At 49.6% G+C, this 20,461-nt stretch overlaps 2 protein-coding genes across 18 annotated transcripts in view; both read right to left on the minus strand.

Moving 5' to 3' along the window:
• tbc1d23 (TBC1 domain family, member 23) overlaps positions 1-20,461 on the minus strand; it is a 142,098-nt gene that overhangs the window by 66,675 nt on the left and 54,962 nt on the right. For all 5 annotated transcript variants that reach the window (XM_052475766.1, XM_052475763.1, XM_052475764.1 and 2 more), the window contains exon 4: positions 528-735. In XM_052475766.1, coding sequence (XP_052331726.1) covers positions 528-735 — 208 coding nt within the window. The remainder of the gene's footprint in view (positions 1-527; positions 736-20,461) is intronic.
• On the minus strand, positions 1,333-15,575 carry LOC127910795 (uncharacterized). 13 transcript variants are annotated; one of them, XM_052475768.1, is made up of 5 exons: positions 15,186-15,575; positions 14,600-14,683; positions 10,740-10,823; positions 7,298-7,381; positions 1,333-7,045 (listed from the first exon to the last, which is right to left on the minus strand). In XM_052475768.1, exons 1-5 carry the CDS (start codon positions 15,516-15,518, stop codon positions 6,377-6,379), a joined length of 1,254 nt encoding a protein of 417 aa, XP_052331728.1. In that variant the 5' UTR covers positions 15,519-15,575; the 3' UTR covers positions 1,333-6,376. The 13 variants fall into 13 exon arrangements, with proteins under 13 accessions (XP_052331728.1, XP_052331730.1, XP_052331731.1 ...); XM_052475770.1 differs by lacking the exon at positions 14,600-14,683; XM_052475771.1 differs by lacking the exon at positions 10,740-10,823.

Genomic DNA, 20,461 nt, shown 5'->3' on the forward strand with positions numbered 1-20,461 from the left:
TATATATCTATTGTAGAGGTGTGTGTCTGTCCGTGGTATATAATTATATATATATATATATTATATATATCTATTGTAGAGGTGTGTGTCTGTCTGTCCGTGGTATATATCTATTGTAGAGGTGTGTGTCTGTCCGTGGTATATATCTATTGTAGAGGTGTGTGTCTGTCTGTCCGTGGTATATATCTATTGTAGAGGTGTGTGTCTGTCCGTGGTATATATCTATTGTCGAGGTGTGTGTCTGTCCGTGGTATATATCTATTGTAGAGGTGTGTGTCTGTCCGTGGTATATATCTATTGTAGAGGTGTGTGTCTGTCCGTGGTATATATCTATTGTCGAGGTGTGTGTCTGTCCGTGGTATATATCTATTGTAGAGGTGTGTGTCTGTCTGTGGTATATATCTATTGTAGAGGTGTGTGTCTGTCTGTCCGTGGTATATATCTATTGTAGAGGTGTGTGTCTGTCCGTGGTATATAATTATATATATATATATATTATATATATCTATTGTAGAGGTGTGTCTCACCGTGGGATATATTTATTCATGATGGCGTAGAAGCAGTTGTAGAGATCGGAGCGGGGCAGCTGCAGGCCCAGCAGGGGTTTGAGGAGGTGTGGCCAGGAGAGGTCAGGGGTGAAGGTGATGTTTCGGGACTTACAGTAGAACGTGATGACAGACTCTACGTCAGACACCATGTCACGCCCCTCCTCCTCCGCCACGCACCCCAGCTGGTCTGGAGACAGGAAGCAGAGACACAGGGTCAGAGGTTACAGGTCCTTACACTTAGCCTCACTGTCAGGACAAAGACAGCATGGAAACAGTTCAGAAAAATCATCCTGGAGTCATATGCATCAAGCCTCAGAGTAGGAGTGCTGATCTAGGATTTTACATCATAATGAATAAGATGACATGGACGGGGGGGCTGATCCTAGATCAGAATGAATAAGATGACACGGACGGGCTGATCCTAGATCAGAATGAATAAGATGACATGGACAGGGGGGCTGATCCTAGATCAGAATGAATAAGATGACATGGACGGGGGGGGTGATCCTAGATCAGAATGAATAAGATGACATGGATGGGGGGGGCTGATCCTAGATCAGAATGAATAAGATGACATGGACGGGGGGGACCTGATCCTAGATCAGAATGAATAAGATGAGATAGACTTGGGGGACCTGATCCTAGATCAGAATGAATAAGATGACATGGACGGGGGTGATCCTAGATCAGAATGAATAAGATGACACGGACAGGGGGGCTGATCCTAAATCAGAATGAATAAGATGACATGGACGGGGGGGCTGATCCTAGATCAGAATGAATAAGATGAGATAGACTTGGGGGACCTGATCCTAGATCAGCCATCCCACCCTGATACTGGATACATATGGCCCCTAGCCAGCAGAGTACCTTTCAAGCAAATGTGTCTTGTAGAAATTGATTGAAATAAGATACTAGCAAACAAGATGCCAAAGGTCTCAGGATTGATTCTTCAACCCACTAGAACATTCTCTCCCTCAGTTTGTGTCTCTTCACTGTGGTACCATGTACTGGCCTACTCCTGGAGGTATGGCCTGGGGTTTTCCTGGGCTCAGTGCCCCATGAAGGGCTGGCTGCCTTTTCTGGGCTGAGCCCTGGAGCAGTCTCCATGTCAGTTCTGCTGCCTAACCCGCCCTGCTATCAGGCAGAGAAAGGACTGTGCAAAGCTGATGACAGCTGACAGTTTCTGCATAAGACCCAAACTGTATGAGAACCCAGCTTGTGTTTGGACTTGTGTTTCTATTGTCTATTCTCAACATTACTGACCGAGCTACAGAAGACAGCATTGTGACCGAGCTACAGAAGACAGCATTGGGGCGGCAGGGTAGCCTAGTGGTTAGAGCGTTGGACTAGTAACCGAAAGGTTGCAAGTTCGAATCCCCGAGCTGACAAGGAACAAATCTGTCGTTCTGCCCCTGAACAGGCAGTTAACCCACTGTTCCTAGGCCGTCATTGAAAATAAGAATTTGTTCTTAACTGACTTGCCTGGTTAAATAAAGGTAAAATAAAGGTAAAATAAAAAATAAAAATTGTGACAGAGCTACAGAAGAGAGCATTACTGACAGAGCTACAGAAGAGAGCATTACTGACAGAGCTACAGAAGAGAGCATTGTGACAGAGCTACAGAAGAGAGCATTGTGACAGAGCTACAGAAGAGAGCATTGTGACAGAGCTACAGAAGAGAGCATTGTGACAGAGCTACAGAAGAGAGCATTGTGACAGAGCATTACTGACAGAGCCACAGAAGAGAGCATTACTGACAGAGCCACAGAGGAGAGCATTGTGACAGAGCTACAGAAGAGAGCATTGTGACCGAGCCACAGAAGAGAGCATTGTGACCAAGCCACAGAAGAGAGCATTGTGACCGAGCTACAGAAGAGAGCATTACTGACAGAGCTACAGAAGAGAGCATTGTGACCGAGCTACAGAAGAGAGCATTGTGACAGAGCATTACTGACAGCGCCACAGAAGAGAGCATTACTGACAGAGCCACAGAGGAGAGCATTGTGACCGAGCCACAGAAGAGAGCATTGTGACCGAGCCACAGAAGAGAGCATTGTGACCGAGCTACAGAAGAGAGCATTGTGACCGAGCTACAGAAGAGAGCATTGTGACAGAGCCACAGAAGAGAGCATTACTGACAGAGCTACAGAAGAGAGCATTGTGACAGAGCTACAGAAGAGCATTACTGACAGAGCCACAGAAGAGAGCATTGTGACAGAGCTACAGAAGAGAGCATTGTGACAGAGCTACAGAAGAGAGCATTGTGACAGAGCTACAGAAGAGCATTACTGACAGAGCCACAGAAGAGAGCATTGTGACCGAGCCACAGAAGAGAGCATTGTGACCGAGCTACAGGAGAGCATTGTGACCGAGCTACAGAAGAGAGCATTGTGACCGAGCTACAGAAGAGAGCATTGTGACCGAGCTACAGAAGAGAGCATTGTGACCGAGCTACAGAAGAGCATTACTGACCGAGCTACAGAAGAGAGCATTGTGACAGAGCTACAGAAGAGAGCATTACTGACAGAGCTACAGAAGACAGCATTGTGACCGAGCTACAGAAGAGAGCATTACTGACCGAGCTACAGGAGAGCATTGTGACCGAGCTACAGGAGAGCATTGTGACCGAGCTACAGAAGAGCATTACTGACCGAGCTACAGAAGAGCATTACTGACCGAGCTACAGAAGAGAGCATTGTGACAGAGCTACAGAAGAGAGCATTACTGACCGAGCTACAGAAGACAGCATTGTGACCGAGCTACAGAAGAGAGCATTGTGACCGAGCCACAGAAGAGAGCATTACTGACCGAGCTACAGAAGACAGCATTGTGACCGAGCTACAGAAGACAGCATTGTGACCGAGCCACAGAAGAGAGCATTGTGACCGAGCTACAGAAGAGAGCATTGTGACCGAGCCACAGAAGAGAGCATTGTGACCGAGCTACAGAAGAGAGCATTGTGACCGAGCTATGCAAGACAAAGAATTATCCATCCTATGAATTGTCTTGAGCAGGGCAGGTAGAATATAATAAACACTGAACAAAAATGTAAAGTGTTGGTCCCATGTTTCATGAGCTGAAATAAAAGATGCCAGAAATTTTCCATACGCACAAAAAGCTTATTTCAAATGTGCACAAATTAGTTTCCCTCTCTGTTAGTGAGCATTTCTCCTTTTCCAAGATAATCTATCCACCTGACAGGTGTGGTATATCATGAAGCTGATTAAACAGTGCCACAGATGTCTCGTTTTGAGGGAGCGTGCAATTGGCATGCTGACTGCAAGAATATCCTCCAGAGCGGTTGCAAGAGAATTTAATGTTAATTTCTCTAGCACAAGCCGCCTCCAACGCACTTTTTGAGAATTCGGCAGTACCTCTGCCTCACAACCGCAGGCGTCGTGTGGGCGGGCAGTTTGCTGATGTCAACGTTGTGAACAGAATGGCCCATGTTGGTGGTGGGGGGGTGGGGGGTTATGGTATGGGCAGGCATAAGCTAAAGACAACAAACACAATTGCATTTTATCAATGGCAATTTGAATGCACCGAGATACCGTGAGGAGATCCTGAGGCCCATTGTTGTACCATTCATCCACCGCCATCACCTCATGTTTCAGCGTGATAATGCACCGAGATACCGTGACGAGATCCTGAGGCCCATTGTTGTACCATTCATCCACCGCCATCACCTCATGTTTCAGCGTGATAATGCACAGAGATACCGTGAGGAGATCATGAGGCCCATTGTTGTACAATTCATCCACCGCCATCACCTCATGTTTCAGCATGATAATGCACAGAGATACCGTGACGAGATCCTGAGGCCCATTGTTGTACCATTCATCCACCGCCATCACCTCATGTTTCAGCGTGATAATGCACCGAGATACCGTGACGAGATCCTGAGGCCCATTGTTGTACCATTCATCCACCGCCATCACCTCATGTTTCAGCGTGATAATGCACCGAGATACCGTGAGGAGATCCTGAGGCCCATTGTTGTACCATTCATCCACCGCCATCACCTCATGTTTCAGCCTGATAATGCACCGAGATACCGTGACGAGATCCTGAGGCCAATTGTTGTACCATTCATCCACCGCCATCACCTCATGTTTCAGCGTGATAATGCACCGAGATACCGTGACGAGATCCTGAGGACCATTGTTGTACCATTCAACCACCGCCATCACCTCCTGTTTCAGCGTGATAATGCACCGAGATACCGTGAGGAGATCCTGAGGCCCATTGTTGTACCATTCATCCACCGCCATCACCTCCTGTTTCAGCATGACAATGCACAGAGATACCGTGACGAGATCCTGAGGCCCATTGTTGTACCATTCATCCACCGCCATCACCTCATGTTTCAGCGTGATAATGCACCGAGATACCGTGACGAGATCCTGAGGCCCATTGTTGTACCATTCATCCACCGCCATCACCTCATGTTTCAGCGTGATAATGCACCGAGATACCGTGACGAGATCATGAGGCCCATTGTTGTACCATTCATCCACCGCCATCACCTCATGTTTCAAATCAAATCAAATTTATTTATTTATATAGCCCTTCGTACATCAGCTGATATCTCAAAGTGCTGTACAGAAACCCAGCCTAAAACCCCAAACAGCAAACAATGCAGGTGTAAAAGCACGGTGGCTAGGAAAAACTCCCTAGAAAGGCCAAAACCTAGGAAGAAACCTAGAGAGGAACCGGGCTATGTGGGGTGGCCAGTCCTCTTCTGGCTGTGCCGGGTAGAGATTATAACAGAACATGACCAAGATGTTCAAATGTTCATAAATGACCAGCATGGTTGAATAATAATAAGGCAGAACAGTTTAAACTGGAGCAGCAGCACAGTCAGGTGGACTGGGGACAGCAAGGAGCCTTCATGTCAGGTAGTCCTGGGGCACGGTCCTAGGGCTCAGGTCAGTTGAAACTGGAGCAGGAGCATGGCCAGGTGGACTGGGGACAGCAAGGAGTCCTCATGTCAGGTAGTCCTGGGACATGGTCCTAGGGCTCAGGTCCTCCGAGAGAGAGAAAGAAAGAGAGAAGGAGAGAATTAGAGAACGCACACTTCAGCATGATAATGCACCGAGATACCGTGACGAGATCCTGAGGCCCATTGTTGTACCATTCATCCACCACCATCACCTCATGTTTCAGCGTGATAATGCACCGATATACCGTGAGGAGATCCTGAGGCCCATTGTTGTACCATTCATCCACCGCCATCACCTCATGTTTCAGCATGATAATGCACAGAGATACCATGACGAGATCCTGAGGCCCATTGTTGTACCATTCATCCACCGCCATCACCTCATGTTTCAGCGTGATAATGCAGAGATACCGTGATGAGATCCTGAGGCCCATTGTTGTACCATTCATCCACCGCCATCACCTCATGTTTCAGCGTGATAATGCACAGAGATACCGTGACGAGATCCTGAGGCCCATTGGTGTACCATTCATCCACCGCCATCACCTCATGTTTCAGCGTGATAATGCACCGAGATACCGTGAGGAGATCCTGAGGCCCATTGTTGTACCATTCATCCACCGCCATCACCTCATGTTTCAGCGTGATAATGCACCGAGATACCGTGAGGAGATCCTGAGGCCCATTGTTGTACCATTCATCCACCGCCATCACCTCATGTTTCAGCGTGATAATGCACCGAGATACCGTGACGAGATCCTGAGGCTCATTGTTGTACCATTCATCCACCGCCATCACCTCATGTTTCAGCGTGATAATGCACCAAGATACCGTGACGAGATCCTGAGGCCCATTGTTGTACCATTCATCCGCCGCCATCACCTCATGTTTCAGCATGATAATGCAGAGATACCGTGATGAGATCCTGAGGCCCATTGTTGTACCATTCATCCACCGCCATCACCTCATGTTTCAGCGTGATAATGCACAGAGATACCGTGACGAGATCCTGAGGCCCATTGGTGTACCATTCATCCACCGCCATCACCTCATGTTTCAGCGTGATAATGCACCGAGATACCGTGAGGAGATCCTGAGGCCCATTGTTGTACCATTCATCCACCGCCATCACCTCATGTTTCAGCGTGATAATGCACCGAGATACCGTGACGAGATCCTGAGGCCCATTGGTGTACCATTCATCCACCGCCATCACCTCATGTTTCAGCGTGATAATGCACCGAGATACCGTGAGGAGATCCTGAGGCCCATTGTTGTACCATTCATCCACCGCCATCACCTCATGTTTCAGCATGATAATGCACAGAGATACCATGACGAGATCCTGAGGCCCATTGTTGTACCATTCATCCACCGCCATCACCTCCTGTTTCAGCATGATAATGCACCGAGATACCGTGACGAGATCCTGAGGCCCATTGTTGTACAATTCATCCACCGCCATCACCTCCTGTTTCAGCATGATAATGCACAGAGATACCGTGATGAGATCCTGAGGCCCATTGTTGTACCATTCATCCACCGCCATCACCTCATGTTTCAGCGTGATAATGCACCGAGATACCGTGACGAGATCCTGAGGCCCATTGTTGTACCATTCATCCACCGCCATCACCTCATGTTTCAGCGTGATAATGCACCGAGATACCGTGACGAGATCCTGAGGCCCATTGTTGTACCATTCATCCACCGCCATCACCTCCTGTTTCAGCGTGATAATGCACAGAGATACCGTGACGAGATCCTGAGGCCCATTGTTGTACCATTCATCCACCGCCATCACCTCCTGTTTCAGCATGATAATGCACAGAGATACCGTGATGAGATCCTGAGGCCCATTGTTGTACCATTCATCCACCGCCATCACCTCATGTTTCAGCGTGATAATGCACCGAGATACCGTGACGAGATCCTGAGGCCCATTGTTGTACCATTCATCCACCGCCATCACCTCATGTTTCAGCATGATAATGCACTGAGATACCGTGACGAGATCCTGAGGACCATTGTTGTACCATTCAACCACCGCCATCACCTCCTGTTTCAGCGTGATAATGCACCAAGATACCGTGAGGAGATCCTGAGGCCCATTGTTGTACCATTCATCCACCGCCATCACCTCCTGTTTCAGCGTGACAATGCACAGAGATACCGTGACGAGATCCTGAGGCCCATTGTTGTACCATTCATCCACCGCCATCACCTCATGTTTCAGCGTGATAATGCACCGAGATACCGTGACGAGATCCTGAGGCCCATTGTTGTACCATTCATCCACCGCCATCACCTCATGTTTCAGCGTGATAATGCACAGAGATACCGTGACGAGATCCTGAGGCCCATTGGTGTACCATTCATCCACCGCCATCACCTCATGTTTCAGCATGATAATGCACAGAGATACCATGACGAGATCCTGAGGCCCATTGTTGTACCATTCATCCACCGACATCACCTCATGTTTCAGCATGATAATGCACAGAGATACCATGACGAGATCCTGAGGCCCATTGTTGTACCATTCATCCACCGCCATCACCTCATGTTTCAGCGTGATAATGCACCGAGATACCGTGACGAGATCCTGAGGCCCATTGTTGTACCATTCATCCACCGCCATCACCTCCTGTTTCAGCGTGATAATGCACCGAGATACCGTGACGAGATCCTGAGGCCCATTGTTGTACAATTCATCCACCGCCATCACCTCCTGTTTCAGCATGATAATGCACAGAGATACCGTGACGAGATCCTGAGGCCCATTGTTGTACCATTCATCCACCGCCATCACCTCATGTTTCAGCGTGATAATGCACCGAGATACCGTGACGAGATCCTGAGGCCCATTGTTGTACCATTCATCCGCCGCCATCACCTCATGTTTCAGCGTGATAATGCACCGAGATACCGTGACGAGATCCTGAGGCCCATTGTTGTACCATTCATCCACCGCCATCACCTCCTGTTTCAGCATGACAATGCACAGAGATACAGGGATGAGATCCTGAGGCCCATTGTTGTGCCATTCATCCGCCGCCATCACCTCATGTTTCAGCATGATAATGCACAGAGATACAGGGATGAGATCCTGAGGCCCATTGTTGTGCCATTCATCCGCCGCCATCACATCATGTTTCAGCGTGATAATGCACCGAGATACCGTGACGAGATCCTGAGGCCCATTGTTGTACCATTCATCCACCGCCATCACCTCATGTTTCAGCATGATAATGCACTGAGATACCGTGACGAGATCCTGAGGACCATTGTTGTACCATTCAACCACCGCCATCACCTCCTGTTTCAGCGTGATAATGCACCAAGATACCGTGAGGAGATCCTGAGGCCCATTGTTGTACCATTCATCCACCGCCATCACCTCCTGTTTCAGCGTGACAATGCACAGAGATACCGTGACGAGATCCTGAGGCCCATTGTTGTACCATTCATCCACCGCCATCACCTCATGTTTCAGCGTGATAATGCACCGAGATACCGTGACGAGATCCTGAGGCCCATTGTTGTACCATTCATCCACCGCCATCACCTCATGTTTCAGCGTGATAATGCACAGAGATACCGTGACGAGATCCTGAGGCCCATTGGTGTACCATTCATCCACCGCCATCACCTCATGTTTCAGCATGATAATGCACAGAGATACCATGACGAGATCCTGAGGCCCATTGTTGTACCATTCATCCACCGACATCACCTCATGTTTCAGCATGATAATGCACAGAGATACCATGACGAGATCCTGAGGCCCATTGTTGTACCATTCATCCACCGCCATCACCTCATGTTTCAGCGTGATAATGCACCGAGATACCGTGACGAGATCCTGAGGCCCATTGTTGTACCATTCATCCACCGCCATCACCTCCTGTTTCAGCGTGATAATGCACCGAGATACCGTGACGAGATCCTGAGGCCCATTGTTGTACAATTCATCCACCGCCATCACCTCCTGTTTCAGCATGATAATGCACAGAGATACCGTGACGAGATCCTGAGGCCCATTGTTGTACCATTCATCCACCGCCATCACCTCATGTTTCAGCGTGATAATGCACCGAGATACCGTGACGAGATCCTGAGGCCCATTGTTGTACCATTCATCCGCCGCCATCACCTCATGTTTCAGCGTGATAATGCACCGAGATACCGTGACGAGATCCTGAGGCCCATTGTTGTACCATTCATCCACCGCCATCACCTCATGTTTCAGCGTGATAATGCACAGAGATACCGTGACGAGATCCTGAGGCCAATTGTTGTACCATTCATCCACCGCCATCACCTCATGTTTCAGCATGATAATGCACCGAGATACCGTGACGAGATCCTGAGGCCCATTGTTGTACCATTCATCCACCGCCATCACCTCATGTTTCAGCGTGATAATGCACAGAGATACCGTGACGAGATCCTGAGGCCCATTGGTGTACCATTCATCCACCGCCATCACCTCATGTTTCAGCGTGATAATGCACCGAGATACCGTGAGGAGATCCTGAGGCCCATTGTTGTACCATTCATCCACCGCCATCACCTCATGTTTCAGCATGATAATGCACAGAGATACCATGACGAGATCCTGAGGCCCATTGTTGTACCATTCATCCACCGCCATCACCTCATGTTTCAGCGTGATAATGCAGAGATACCGTGATGAGATCCTGAGGCCCATTGTTGTACCATTCATCCACCGCCATCACCTCATGTTTCAGCGTGATAATGCACAGAGATACCGTGACGAGATCCTGAGGCCCATTGGTGTACCATTCATCCACCGCCATCACCTCATGTTTCAGCGTGATAATGCACCGAGATACCGTGAGGAGATCCTGAGGCCCATTGTTGTACCATTCATCCACCGCCATCACCTCATGTTTCAGCGTGATAATGCACCGAGATACCGTGACGAGATCCTGAGGCCCATTGGTGTACCATTCATCCACCGCCATCACCTCATGTTTCAGCGTGATAATGCACCGAGATACCGTGAGGAGATCCTGAGGCCCATTGTTGTACCATTCATCCACCGCCATCACCTCATGTTTCAGCATGATAATGCACAGAGATACCATGACGAGATCCTGAGGCCCATTGTTGTACCATTCATCCACCGCCATCACCTCCTGTTTCAGCATGATAATGCACCGAGATACCGTGACGAGATCCTGAGGCCCATTGTTGTACAATTCATCCACCGCCATCACCTCCTGTTTCAGCATGATAATGCACAGAGATACCGTGATGAGATCCTGAGGCCCATTGTTGTACCATTCATCCACCGCCATCACCTCATGTTTCAGCGTGATAATGCACCGAGATACCGTGACGAGATCCTGAGGCCCATTGTTGTACCATTCATCCACCGCCATCACCTCATGTTTCAGCGTGATAATGCACCGAGATACCGTGACGAGATCCTGAGGCCCATTGTTGTACCATTCATCCACCGCCATCACCTCCTGTTTCAGCGTGATAATGCACCGAGATACCGTGACGAGATCCTGAGGCCCATTGTTGTACCATTCATCCACCGCCATCACCTCCTGTTTCAGCGTGATAATGCACAGAGATACCGTGATGAGATCCTGAGGCCCATTGTTGTACCATTCATCCACCGCCATCACCTCATGTTTCAGCGTGATAATGCACCGAGATACCGTGACGAGATCCTGAGGCCCATTGTTGTACCATTCATCCACCGCCATCACCTCATGTTTCAGCGTGATAATGCACCGAGATACCGTGACGAGATCCTGAGGCCCATTGTTGTACCATTCATCCACCGCCATCACCTCCTGTTTCAGCGTGATAATGCACAGAGATACCGTGACGAGATCCTGAGGCCCATTGTTGTACCATTCATCCACCGCCATCACCTCATGTTTCAGCGTGATAATGCACAGAGATACCGTGATGAGATCCTGAGGCCCATTGTTGTACCATTCATCCACCGCCATCACCTCATGTTTCAGCATGATAATGCACCGAGATACCGTGACGAGATCCTGAGGCCCATTGTTGTACCATTCATCCACCGCCATCACCTCATGTTTCAGCGTGATAATGCACCGAGATACCGTGACGAGATCCTGAGGCCCATTGATGTACCATTCATCCACCGCCATCACCTCATGTTTCAGCGTGATAATGCACCGAGATACCGTGAGGAGATCCTGAGGCCCATTGTTGTACCATTCATCCACCGCCATCACCTCCTGTTTCAGCATGATAATGCACCGAGATACCGTGACGAGATCCTGAGGCCCATTGATGTACCATTCATCCACCGCCATCACCTCATGTTTCAGCGTGATAATGCACCGAGATACCGTGAGGAGATCCTGAGGCCCATTGTTGTACCATTCATCCACCGCCATCACCTCATGTTTCAGCGTGATAATGCACCGAGATACCGTGACGAGATCATGAGGCCCATTGTTGTACCATTCATCCACCTCCATCACCTCCTGTTTCAGCGTGATAATGCACCGAGATACCGTGAGGAGATCCTGAGGCCCATTGTTGTACCATTCATCCACCGCCATCACCTCATGTTTCAGCATGATAATGCACCGAGATACCGTGACGAGATCCTGAGGCCCATTGTTGTACCATTCATCCACCGCCATCACCTCCTGTTTCAGCGTGATAATGCACCGAGATACCGTGACGAGATCCTGAGGCCCATTGTTGTACAATTCATCCACCGCCATCACCTCCTGTTTCAGCATGATAATGCACAGAGATACCGTGACGAGATCCTGAGGCCCATTGTTGTACCATTCATCCACCGCCATCACCTCATGTTTCAGCGTGATAATGCACCGAGATACCGTGACGAGATCCTGAGGCCCATTGTTGTACCATTCATCCGCCGCCATCACCTCATGTTTCAGCGTGATAATGCACCGAGATACCGTGAGGAGATCCTGAGGCCCATTGTTGTACCATTCATCCACCGCCATCACCTCATGTTTCAGCGTGATAATGCACAGAGATACCGTGACGAGATCCTGAGGCCAATTGTTGTACCATTCATCCACCGCCATCACCTCATGTTTCAGCATGATAATGCACCGAGATACCGTGACGAGATCCTGAGGACCATTGTTGTACCATTCATCCACCGCCATCACCCCATGTTTCAGCGTGATAATGCACCGAGATACCGTGACGAGATCCTGAGGCCCATTGTTGTACCATTCATCCACCGCCATCACCTCATGTTTCAGCGTGATAATGCAGAGATACCGTGATGAGATCCTGAGGCCCATTGTTGTACCATTCATCCACCGCCATCACCTCATGTTTCAGCGTGATAATGCACCGAGATACCGTGACGAGATCCTGAGGCCAATTGTTGTACCATTCATCCACCGCCATCACCTCATGTTTCAGCATGATAATGCACCGAGATACCGTGACGAGATCCTGAGGCCCATTGTTGTACCATTCATCCACCGCCATCACCTCATGTTTCAGCGTGATAATGCACCGAGATACCGTGACGAGATCCTGAGGCCCATTGATGTACCATTCATCCACCGCCATCACCTCATGTTTCAGCGTGATAATGCACCGAGATACCGTGACGAGATCATGAGGCCCATTGTTGTACCATTCATCCACCGCCATCACCTCCTGTTTCAGCATGATAATGCACCGAGATACCGTGACGAGATCCTGAGGCCCATTGTTGTACCATTCATCCACCGCCATCACCTCATGTTTCAGCGTGATAATGCACCGAGATACCGTGACGAGATCCTGAGGCCCATTGATGTACCATTCATCCACCGCCATCACCTCATGTTTCAGCGTGATAATGCACCGAGATACCGTGAGGAGATCCTGAGGCCCATTGTTGTACCATTCATCCACCGCCATCACCTCCTGTTTCAGCATGATAATGCACCGAGATACCGTGACGAGATCCTGAGGCCCATTGATGTACCATTCATCCACCGCCATCACCTCATGTTTCAGCGTGATAATGCACCGAGATACCGTGAGGAGATCCTGAGGCCCATTGTTGTACCATTCATCCACCGCCATCACCTCATGTTTCAGCGTGATAATGCACCGAGATACCGTGACGAGATCATGAGGCCCATTGTTGTACCATTCATCCACCTCCATCACCTCCTGTTTCAGCGTGATAATGCACCGAGATACCGTGAGGAGATCCTGAGGCCCATTGTTGTACCATTCATCCACCGCCATCACCTCATGTTTCAGCATGATAATGCACCGAGATACCGTGACGAGATCCTGAGGCCCATTGTTGTACCATTCATCCACCGCCATCACCTCCTGTTTCAGCGTGATAATGCACCGAGATACCGTGATGAGATCCTGAGGCCCATTGTTGTACAATTCATCCACCGCCATCACCTCCTGTTTCAGCATGATAATGCACAGAGATACCGTGACGAGATCCTGAGGCCCATTGTTGTACCATTCATCCACCGCCATCACCTCATGTTTCAGCGTGATAATGCACCGAGATACCGTGACGAGATCCTGAGGCCCATTGTTGTACCATTCATCCGCCGCCATCACCTCATGTTTCAGCGTGATAATGCACCGAGATACCGCGACGAGATCCTGAGGCCCATTGTTGTACCATTCATCCACCGCCATCACCTCATGTTTCAGCGTGATAATGCACAGAGATACCGTGACGAGATCCTGAGGCCAATTGTTGTACCATTCATCCACCGCCATCACCTCATGTTTCAGCATGATAATGCACCGAGATACCGTGACGAGATCCTGAGGACCATTGTTGTACCATTCATCCACCGCCATCACCCCATGTTTCAGCGTGATAATGCACCGAGATACCGTGACGAGATCCTGAGGCCCATTGTTGTACCATTCATCCACCGCCATCACCTCATGTTTCAGCGTGATAATGCAGAGATACCGTGATGAGATCCTGAGGCCCATTGTTGTACCATTCATCCACCGCCATCACCTCCTGTTTCAGCATGATAATGCACCGAGATACCGTGACGAGATCCTGAGGCCCATTGTTGTACAATTCATCCACTGCCATCACCTCCTGTTTCAGCATGATAATGCACAGAGATACCGTGATGAGATCCTGAGGCCCATTGTTGTACCATTCATCCACCGCCATCACCTCATGTTTCAGCGTGATAATGCACCGAGATACCGTGACGAGATCCTGAGGCCCATTGTTGTACCATTCATCCACCGCCATCACCTCATGTTTCAGCGTGATAATGCACCGAGATACCGTGACGAGATCCTGAGGCCCATTGATGTACCATTCATCCACCGCCATCACCTCATGTTTCAGCGTGATAATGCACCGAGATACCGTGACGAGATCATGAGGCCCATTGTTGTACCATTCATCCACCGCCATCACCTCCTGTTTCAGCATGATAATGCACCGAGATACCGTGACGAGATCCTGAGGCCCATTGTTGTACCATTCATCCACCGCCATCACCTCATGTTTCAGCGTGATAATGCAGAGATACCGTGATGAGATCCTGAGGCCCATTGTTGTACCATTCATCCACCGCCATCACCTCCTGTTTCAGCATGATAATGCACCGAGATACCGTGACGAGATCCTGAGGCCCATTGTTGTACAATTCATCCACCGCCATCACCTCCTGTTTCAGCATGATAATGCACAGAGATACCGTGATGAGATCCTGAGGCCCATTGTTGTACCATTCATCCACCGCCATCACCTCATGTTTCAGCGTGATAATGCACCGAGATACCGTGACGAGATCCTGAGGCCCATTGTTGTACCATTCATCCACCGCCATCACCTCATGTTTCAGCGTGATAATGCACCGAGATACCGTGACGAGATCCTGAGGCCCATTGTTGTACCATTCATCCACCGCCATCACCTCATGTTTCAGCGTGATAATGCACAGAGATACCGTGACGAGATCCTGAGGCCCATTGTTGTACCATTCATCCACCGCCATCACCTCATGTTTCAGCGTGATAATGCACAGAGATACCGTGATGAGATCCTGAGGCCCATTGTTGTACCATTCATCCACCGCCATCACCTCATGTTTCAGCATGATAATGCACCGAGATACCGTGACGAGATCCTGAGGCCCATTGTTGTACCATTCATCCGCCGCCATCACCTCATGTTTCAGCGTGATAATGCACCGAGATACCGTGACGAGATCCTGAGGCCCATTGTTGTACCATTCATCCACCGCCATCACCTCATGTTTCAGCGTGATAATGCACCGAGATACCGTGACGAGATCCTGAGGCCAATTGTTGTACCATTCATCCACCGCCATCACCTCATGTTTCAGCATGATAATGCACCGAGATACCGTGACGAGATCCTGAGGCCCATTGTTGTACCATTCATCCACCGCCATCACCTCATGTTTCAGCGTGATAATGCACCGAGATACCGTGACGAGATCCTGAGGCCCATTGATGTACCATTCATCCACCGCCATCACCTCATGTTTCAGCGTGATAATGCACCGAGATACCGTGACGAGATCATGAGGCCCATTGTTGTACCATTCATCCACCGCCATCACCTCCTGTTTCAGCATGATAATGCACCGAGATACCGTGACGAGATCCTGAGGCCCATTGTTGTACCATTCATCCACCGCCATCACCTCATGTTTCAGCGTGATAATGCACCGAGATACCGTGACGAGATCCTGAGGCCCATTGATGTACCATTCATCCACCGCCATCACCTCATGTTTCAGCGTGATAATGCACCGAGATACCGTGAGGAGATCCTGAGGCCCATTGTTGTACCATTCATCCACCGCCATCACCTCCTGTTTCAGCATGATAATGCACCGAGATACCGTGACGAGATCCTGAGGCCCATTGTTGTACCATTCATCCACCGCCATCACCTCATGTTTCAGCGTGATAATGCACCGAGATACCGTGACGAGATCATGAGGCCCATTGTTGTACCATTCATCCACCGCCATCACCTCATGTTTCAGCGTGATAATGCACCGAGATACCGTGACGAGATCCTGAGGCCCATTGATGTACCATTCATCCACCGCCATCACCTCATGTTTCAGCGTGATAATGCACCGAGATACCGTGAGGAGATCCTGAGGCCCATTGTTGTACCATTCATCCACCGCCATCACCTCATGTTTCAGCGTGATAATGCACCGAGATACCGTGACGAGATCCTGAGGCCCATTGTTGTACCATTCATCCACCGCCATCACCTCATGTTTCAGCGTGATAATGCACAGAGATACCGTGACGAGATCATGAGGCCCATTGTTGTACCATTCATCCACCTCCATCACCTCCTGTTTCAGCGTGATAATGCACCGAGATACCGTGAGGAGATCCTGAGGCCCATTGTTGTACCATTCATCCACCGCCATCACCTCATGTTTCAGCGTGATAATGCACAGAGATACCGTGACGAGATCATGAGGCCCATTGTTGTACCATTCATCCACCTCCATCACCTCCTGTTTCAGCATGATAATGCACCGAGATACCGTGACGAGATCCTGAGGCCCATTGTTGTACCATTCATCCACCGCCATCACCTCATGTTTCAGCGTGATAATGCACCGAGATACCGTGACGAGATCCTGAGGCCCATTGTTGTACCATTCATCCACCGCCATCACCTCATGTTTCAGCGTGATAATGCACCGAGATACCGTGACGAGATCCTGAGGCCCATTGATGTACCATTCATCCACCGCCATCACCTCATGTTTCAGCGTGATAATGCACCGAGATACCGTGAGGAGATCCTGAGGCCCATTGTTGTACCATTCATCCACCGCCATCACCTCCTGTTTCAGCATGATAATGCACCGAGATACCGTGACGAGATCCTGAGGCCCATTGTTGTACCATTCATCCACCGCCATCACCTCATGTTTCAGCGTGATAATGCACCGAGATACCGTGACGAGATCCTGAGGCCCATTGTTGTACCATTCATCCACCGCCATCACCTCATGTTTCAGCATGATAATGCACCGAGATACCGTGACGAGATCCTGAGGCCCAGTGTTGTACCATTCATCCACCGCCATCACCTCATGTTTCAGCGTGATAATGCACCGAGATACCGTGACGAGATCCTGAGGCCCATTGATGTACCATTCATCCACCGCCATCACCTCATGTTTCAGCGTGATAATGCACCGAGATACCGTGACGAGATCCTGAGGCCCATTGTTGTACCATTCATCCACCGCCATCACCTCATGTTTCAGCGTGATAATGCACCGAGATACCGTGACGAGATCCTGAGGCCCATTGATGTACCACTCATCCACCGCCATCACCTCATGTTTCAGCGTGATAATGCACCGAGATACCGTGAGGAGATCCTGAGGCCCATTGTTGTACCATTCATCCGCCGCCGCCATCACCTCATGTTTCAGCGTGATAATGCACCGAGATACCGTGAGGAGATCCTGAGGCCCATTGTTGTACCATTCATCCACCGCCATCACCTCATGTTTCAGCGTGATAATGCACCGAGATACCGTGACAAGATCCTGAGGCCCATTGTTGTACCATTCATCCACCGCCATCACCTCATGTTTCAGCGTGATAATGCACAGAGATACCGTGACGAGATCATGAGGCCCATTGTTGTACCATTCATCCACCGCCATCACCTCCTGTTTCAGCGTGATAATGCACCGAGATACCGTGAGGAGATCCTGAGGCCCATTGTTGTACCATTCATCCGCCGCCATCACCTCATGTTTCAGCATGATAATGCACCGAGATACCGTGACGAGATCCTGAGGCCCATTGTTGTACCATTCATCCACCGCCATCACCTCATGTTTCAGCGTGATAATGCACCGAGATACCGTGACGAGATCCTGAGGCCCATTGATGTACCATTCATCCACCGCCATCACCTCATGTTTCAGCGTGATAATGCACCGAGATACCGTGACGAGATCCTGAGGCCCATTGATGTACCATTCATCCACCGCCATCACCTCATGTTTCAGCGTGATAATGCACCGAGATACCGTGAGGAGATCCTGAGGCCCATTGTTGTACCATTCATCCACCGCCATCACCTCATGTTTCAGCGTGATAATGCACCGAGATACCGTGACGAGATCCTGAGGCCCATTGTTGTACCATTCATCCACCGCCATCACCTCATGTTTCAGCGTGATAATGCACAGAGATACCGTGACGAGATCATGAGGCCCATTGTTGTACCATTCATCCACCTCCATCACCTCCTGTTTCAGCGTGATAATGCACCGAGATACCGTGAGGAGATCCTGAGGCCCATTGTTGTACCATTCATCCACCGCCATCACCTCATGTTTCAGCGTGATAATGCACAGAGATACCGTGACGAGATCATGAGGCCCATTGTTGTACCATTCATCCACCTCCATCACCTCCTGTTTCAGCATGATAATGCACCGAGATACCGTGACGAGATCCTGAGGCCCATTGTTGTACCATTCATCCACCGCCATCACCTCATGTTTCAGCGTGATAATGCACCGAGATACCGTGACGAGATCCTGAGGCCCATTGTTGTACCATTCATCCACCGCCATCACCTCATGTTTCAGCGTGATAATGCACCGAGATACCGTGACGAGATCCTGAGGCCCATTGATGTACCATTCATCCACCGCCATCACCTCATGTTTCAGCGTGATAATGCACCGAGATACCGTGAGGAGATCCTGAGGCCCATTGTTGTACCATTCATCCACCGCCATCACCTCCTGTTTCAGCATGATAATGCACCGAGATACCGTGACGAGATCCTGAGGCCCATTGTTGTACCATTCATCCACCGCCATCACCTCATGTTTCAGCGTGATAATGCACCGAGATACCGTGACGAGATCCTGAGGCCCATTGTTGTACCATTCATCCACCGCCATCACCTCATGTTTCAGCATGATAATGCACCGAGATACCGTGACGAGATCCTGAGGCCCAGTGTTGTACCATTCATCCACCGCCATCACCTCATGTTTCAGCGTGATAATGCACCGAGATACCGTGACGAGATCCTGAGGCCCATTGATGTACCATTCATCCACCGCCATCACCTCATGTTTCAGCGTGATAATGCACCGAGATACCGTGACGAGATCCTGAGGCCCATTGTTGTACCATTCATCCACCGCCATCACCTCATGTTTCAGCGTGATAATGCACCGAGATACCGTGACGAGATCCTGAGGCCCATTGATGTACCATTCATCCACCGCCATCACCTCATGTTTCAGCGTGATAATGCACCGAGATACCGTGAGGAGATCCTGAGGCCCATTGTTGTACCATTCATCCGCCGCCATCACCTCATGTTTCAGCGTGATAATGCACCGAGATACCGTGAGGAGATCCTGAGGCCCATTGTTGTACCATTCATCCACCGCCATCACCTCATGTTTCAGCGTGATAATGCACCGAGATACCGTGACGAGATCCTGAGGCCCATTGTTGTACCATTCATCCACCGCCATCACCTCATGTTTCAGCGTGATAATGCACAGAGATACCGTGACGAGATCATGAGGCCCATTGTTGTACCATTCATCCACCGCCATCACCTCCTGTTTCAGCGTGATAATGCACCGAGATACCGTGAGGAGATCCTGAGGCCCATTGTTGTACCATTCATCCGCCGCCATCACCTCATGTTTCAGCATGATAATGCACCGAGATACCGTGACGAGATCCTGAGGCCCATTGTTGTACCATTCATCCACCGCCATCACCTCATGTTTCAGCGTGATAATGCACCGAGATACCGTGACGAGATCCTGAGGCCCATTGTTGTACCATTCATCCACCGCCATCACCTCATGTTTCAGCGTGATAATGCACCGAGATACCGTGACGAGATCCTGAGGCCCATTGATGTACC

Source organism: Oncorhynchus keta, chromosome 22, assembly GCF_023373465.1.
Source record: "Oncorhynchus keta strain PuntledgeMale-10-30-2019 chromosome 22, Oket_V2, whole genome shotgun sequence".
Classification (NCBI taxonomy): domain Eukaryota; kingdom Metazoa; phylum Chordata; class Actinopteri; order Salmoniformes; family Salmonidae; genus Oncorhynchus; species Oncorhynchus keta.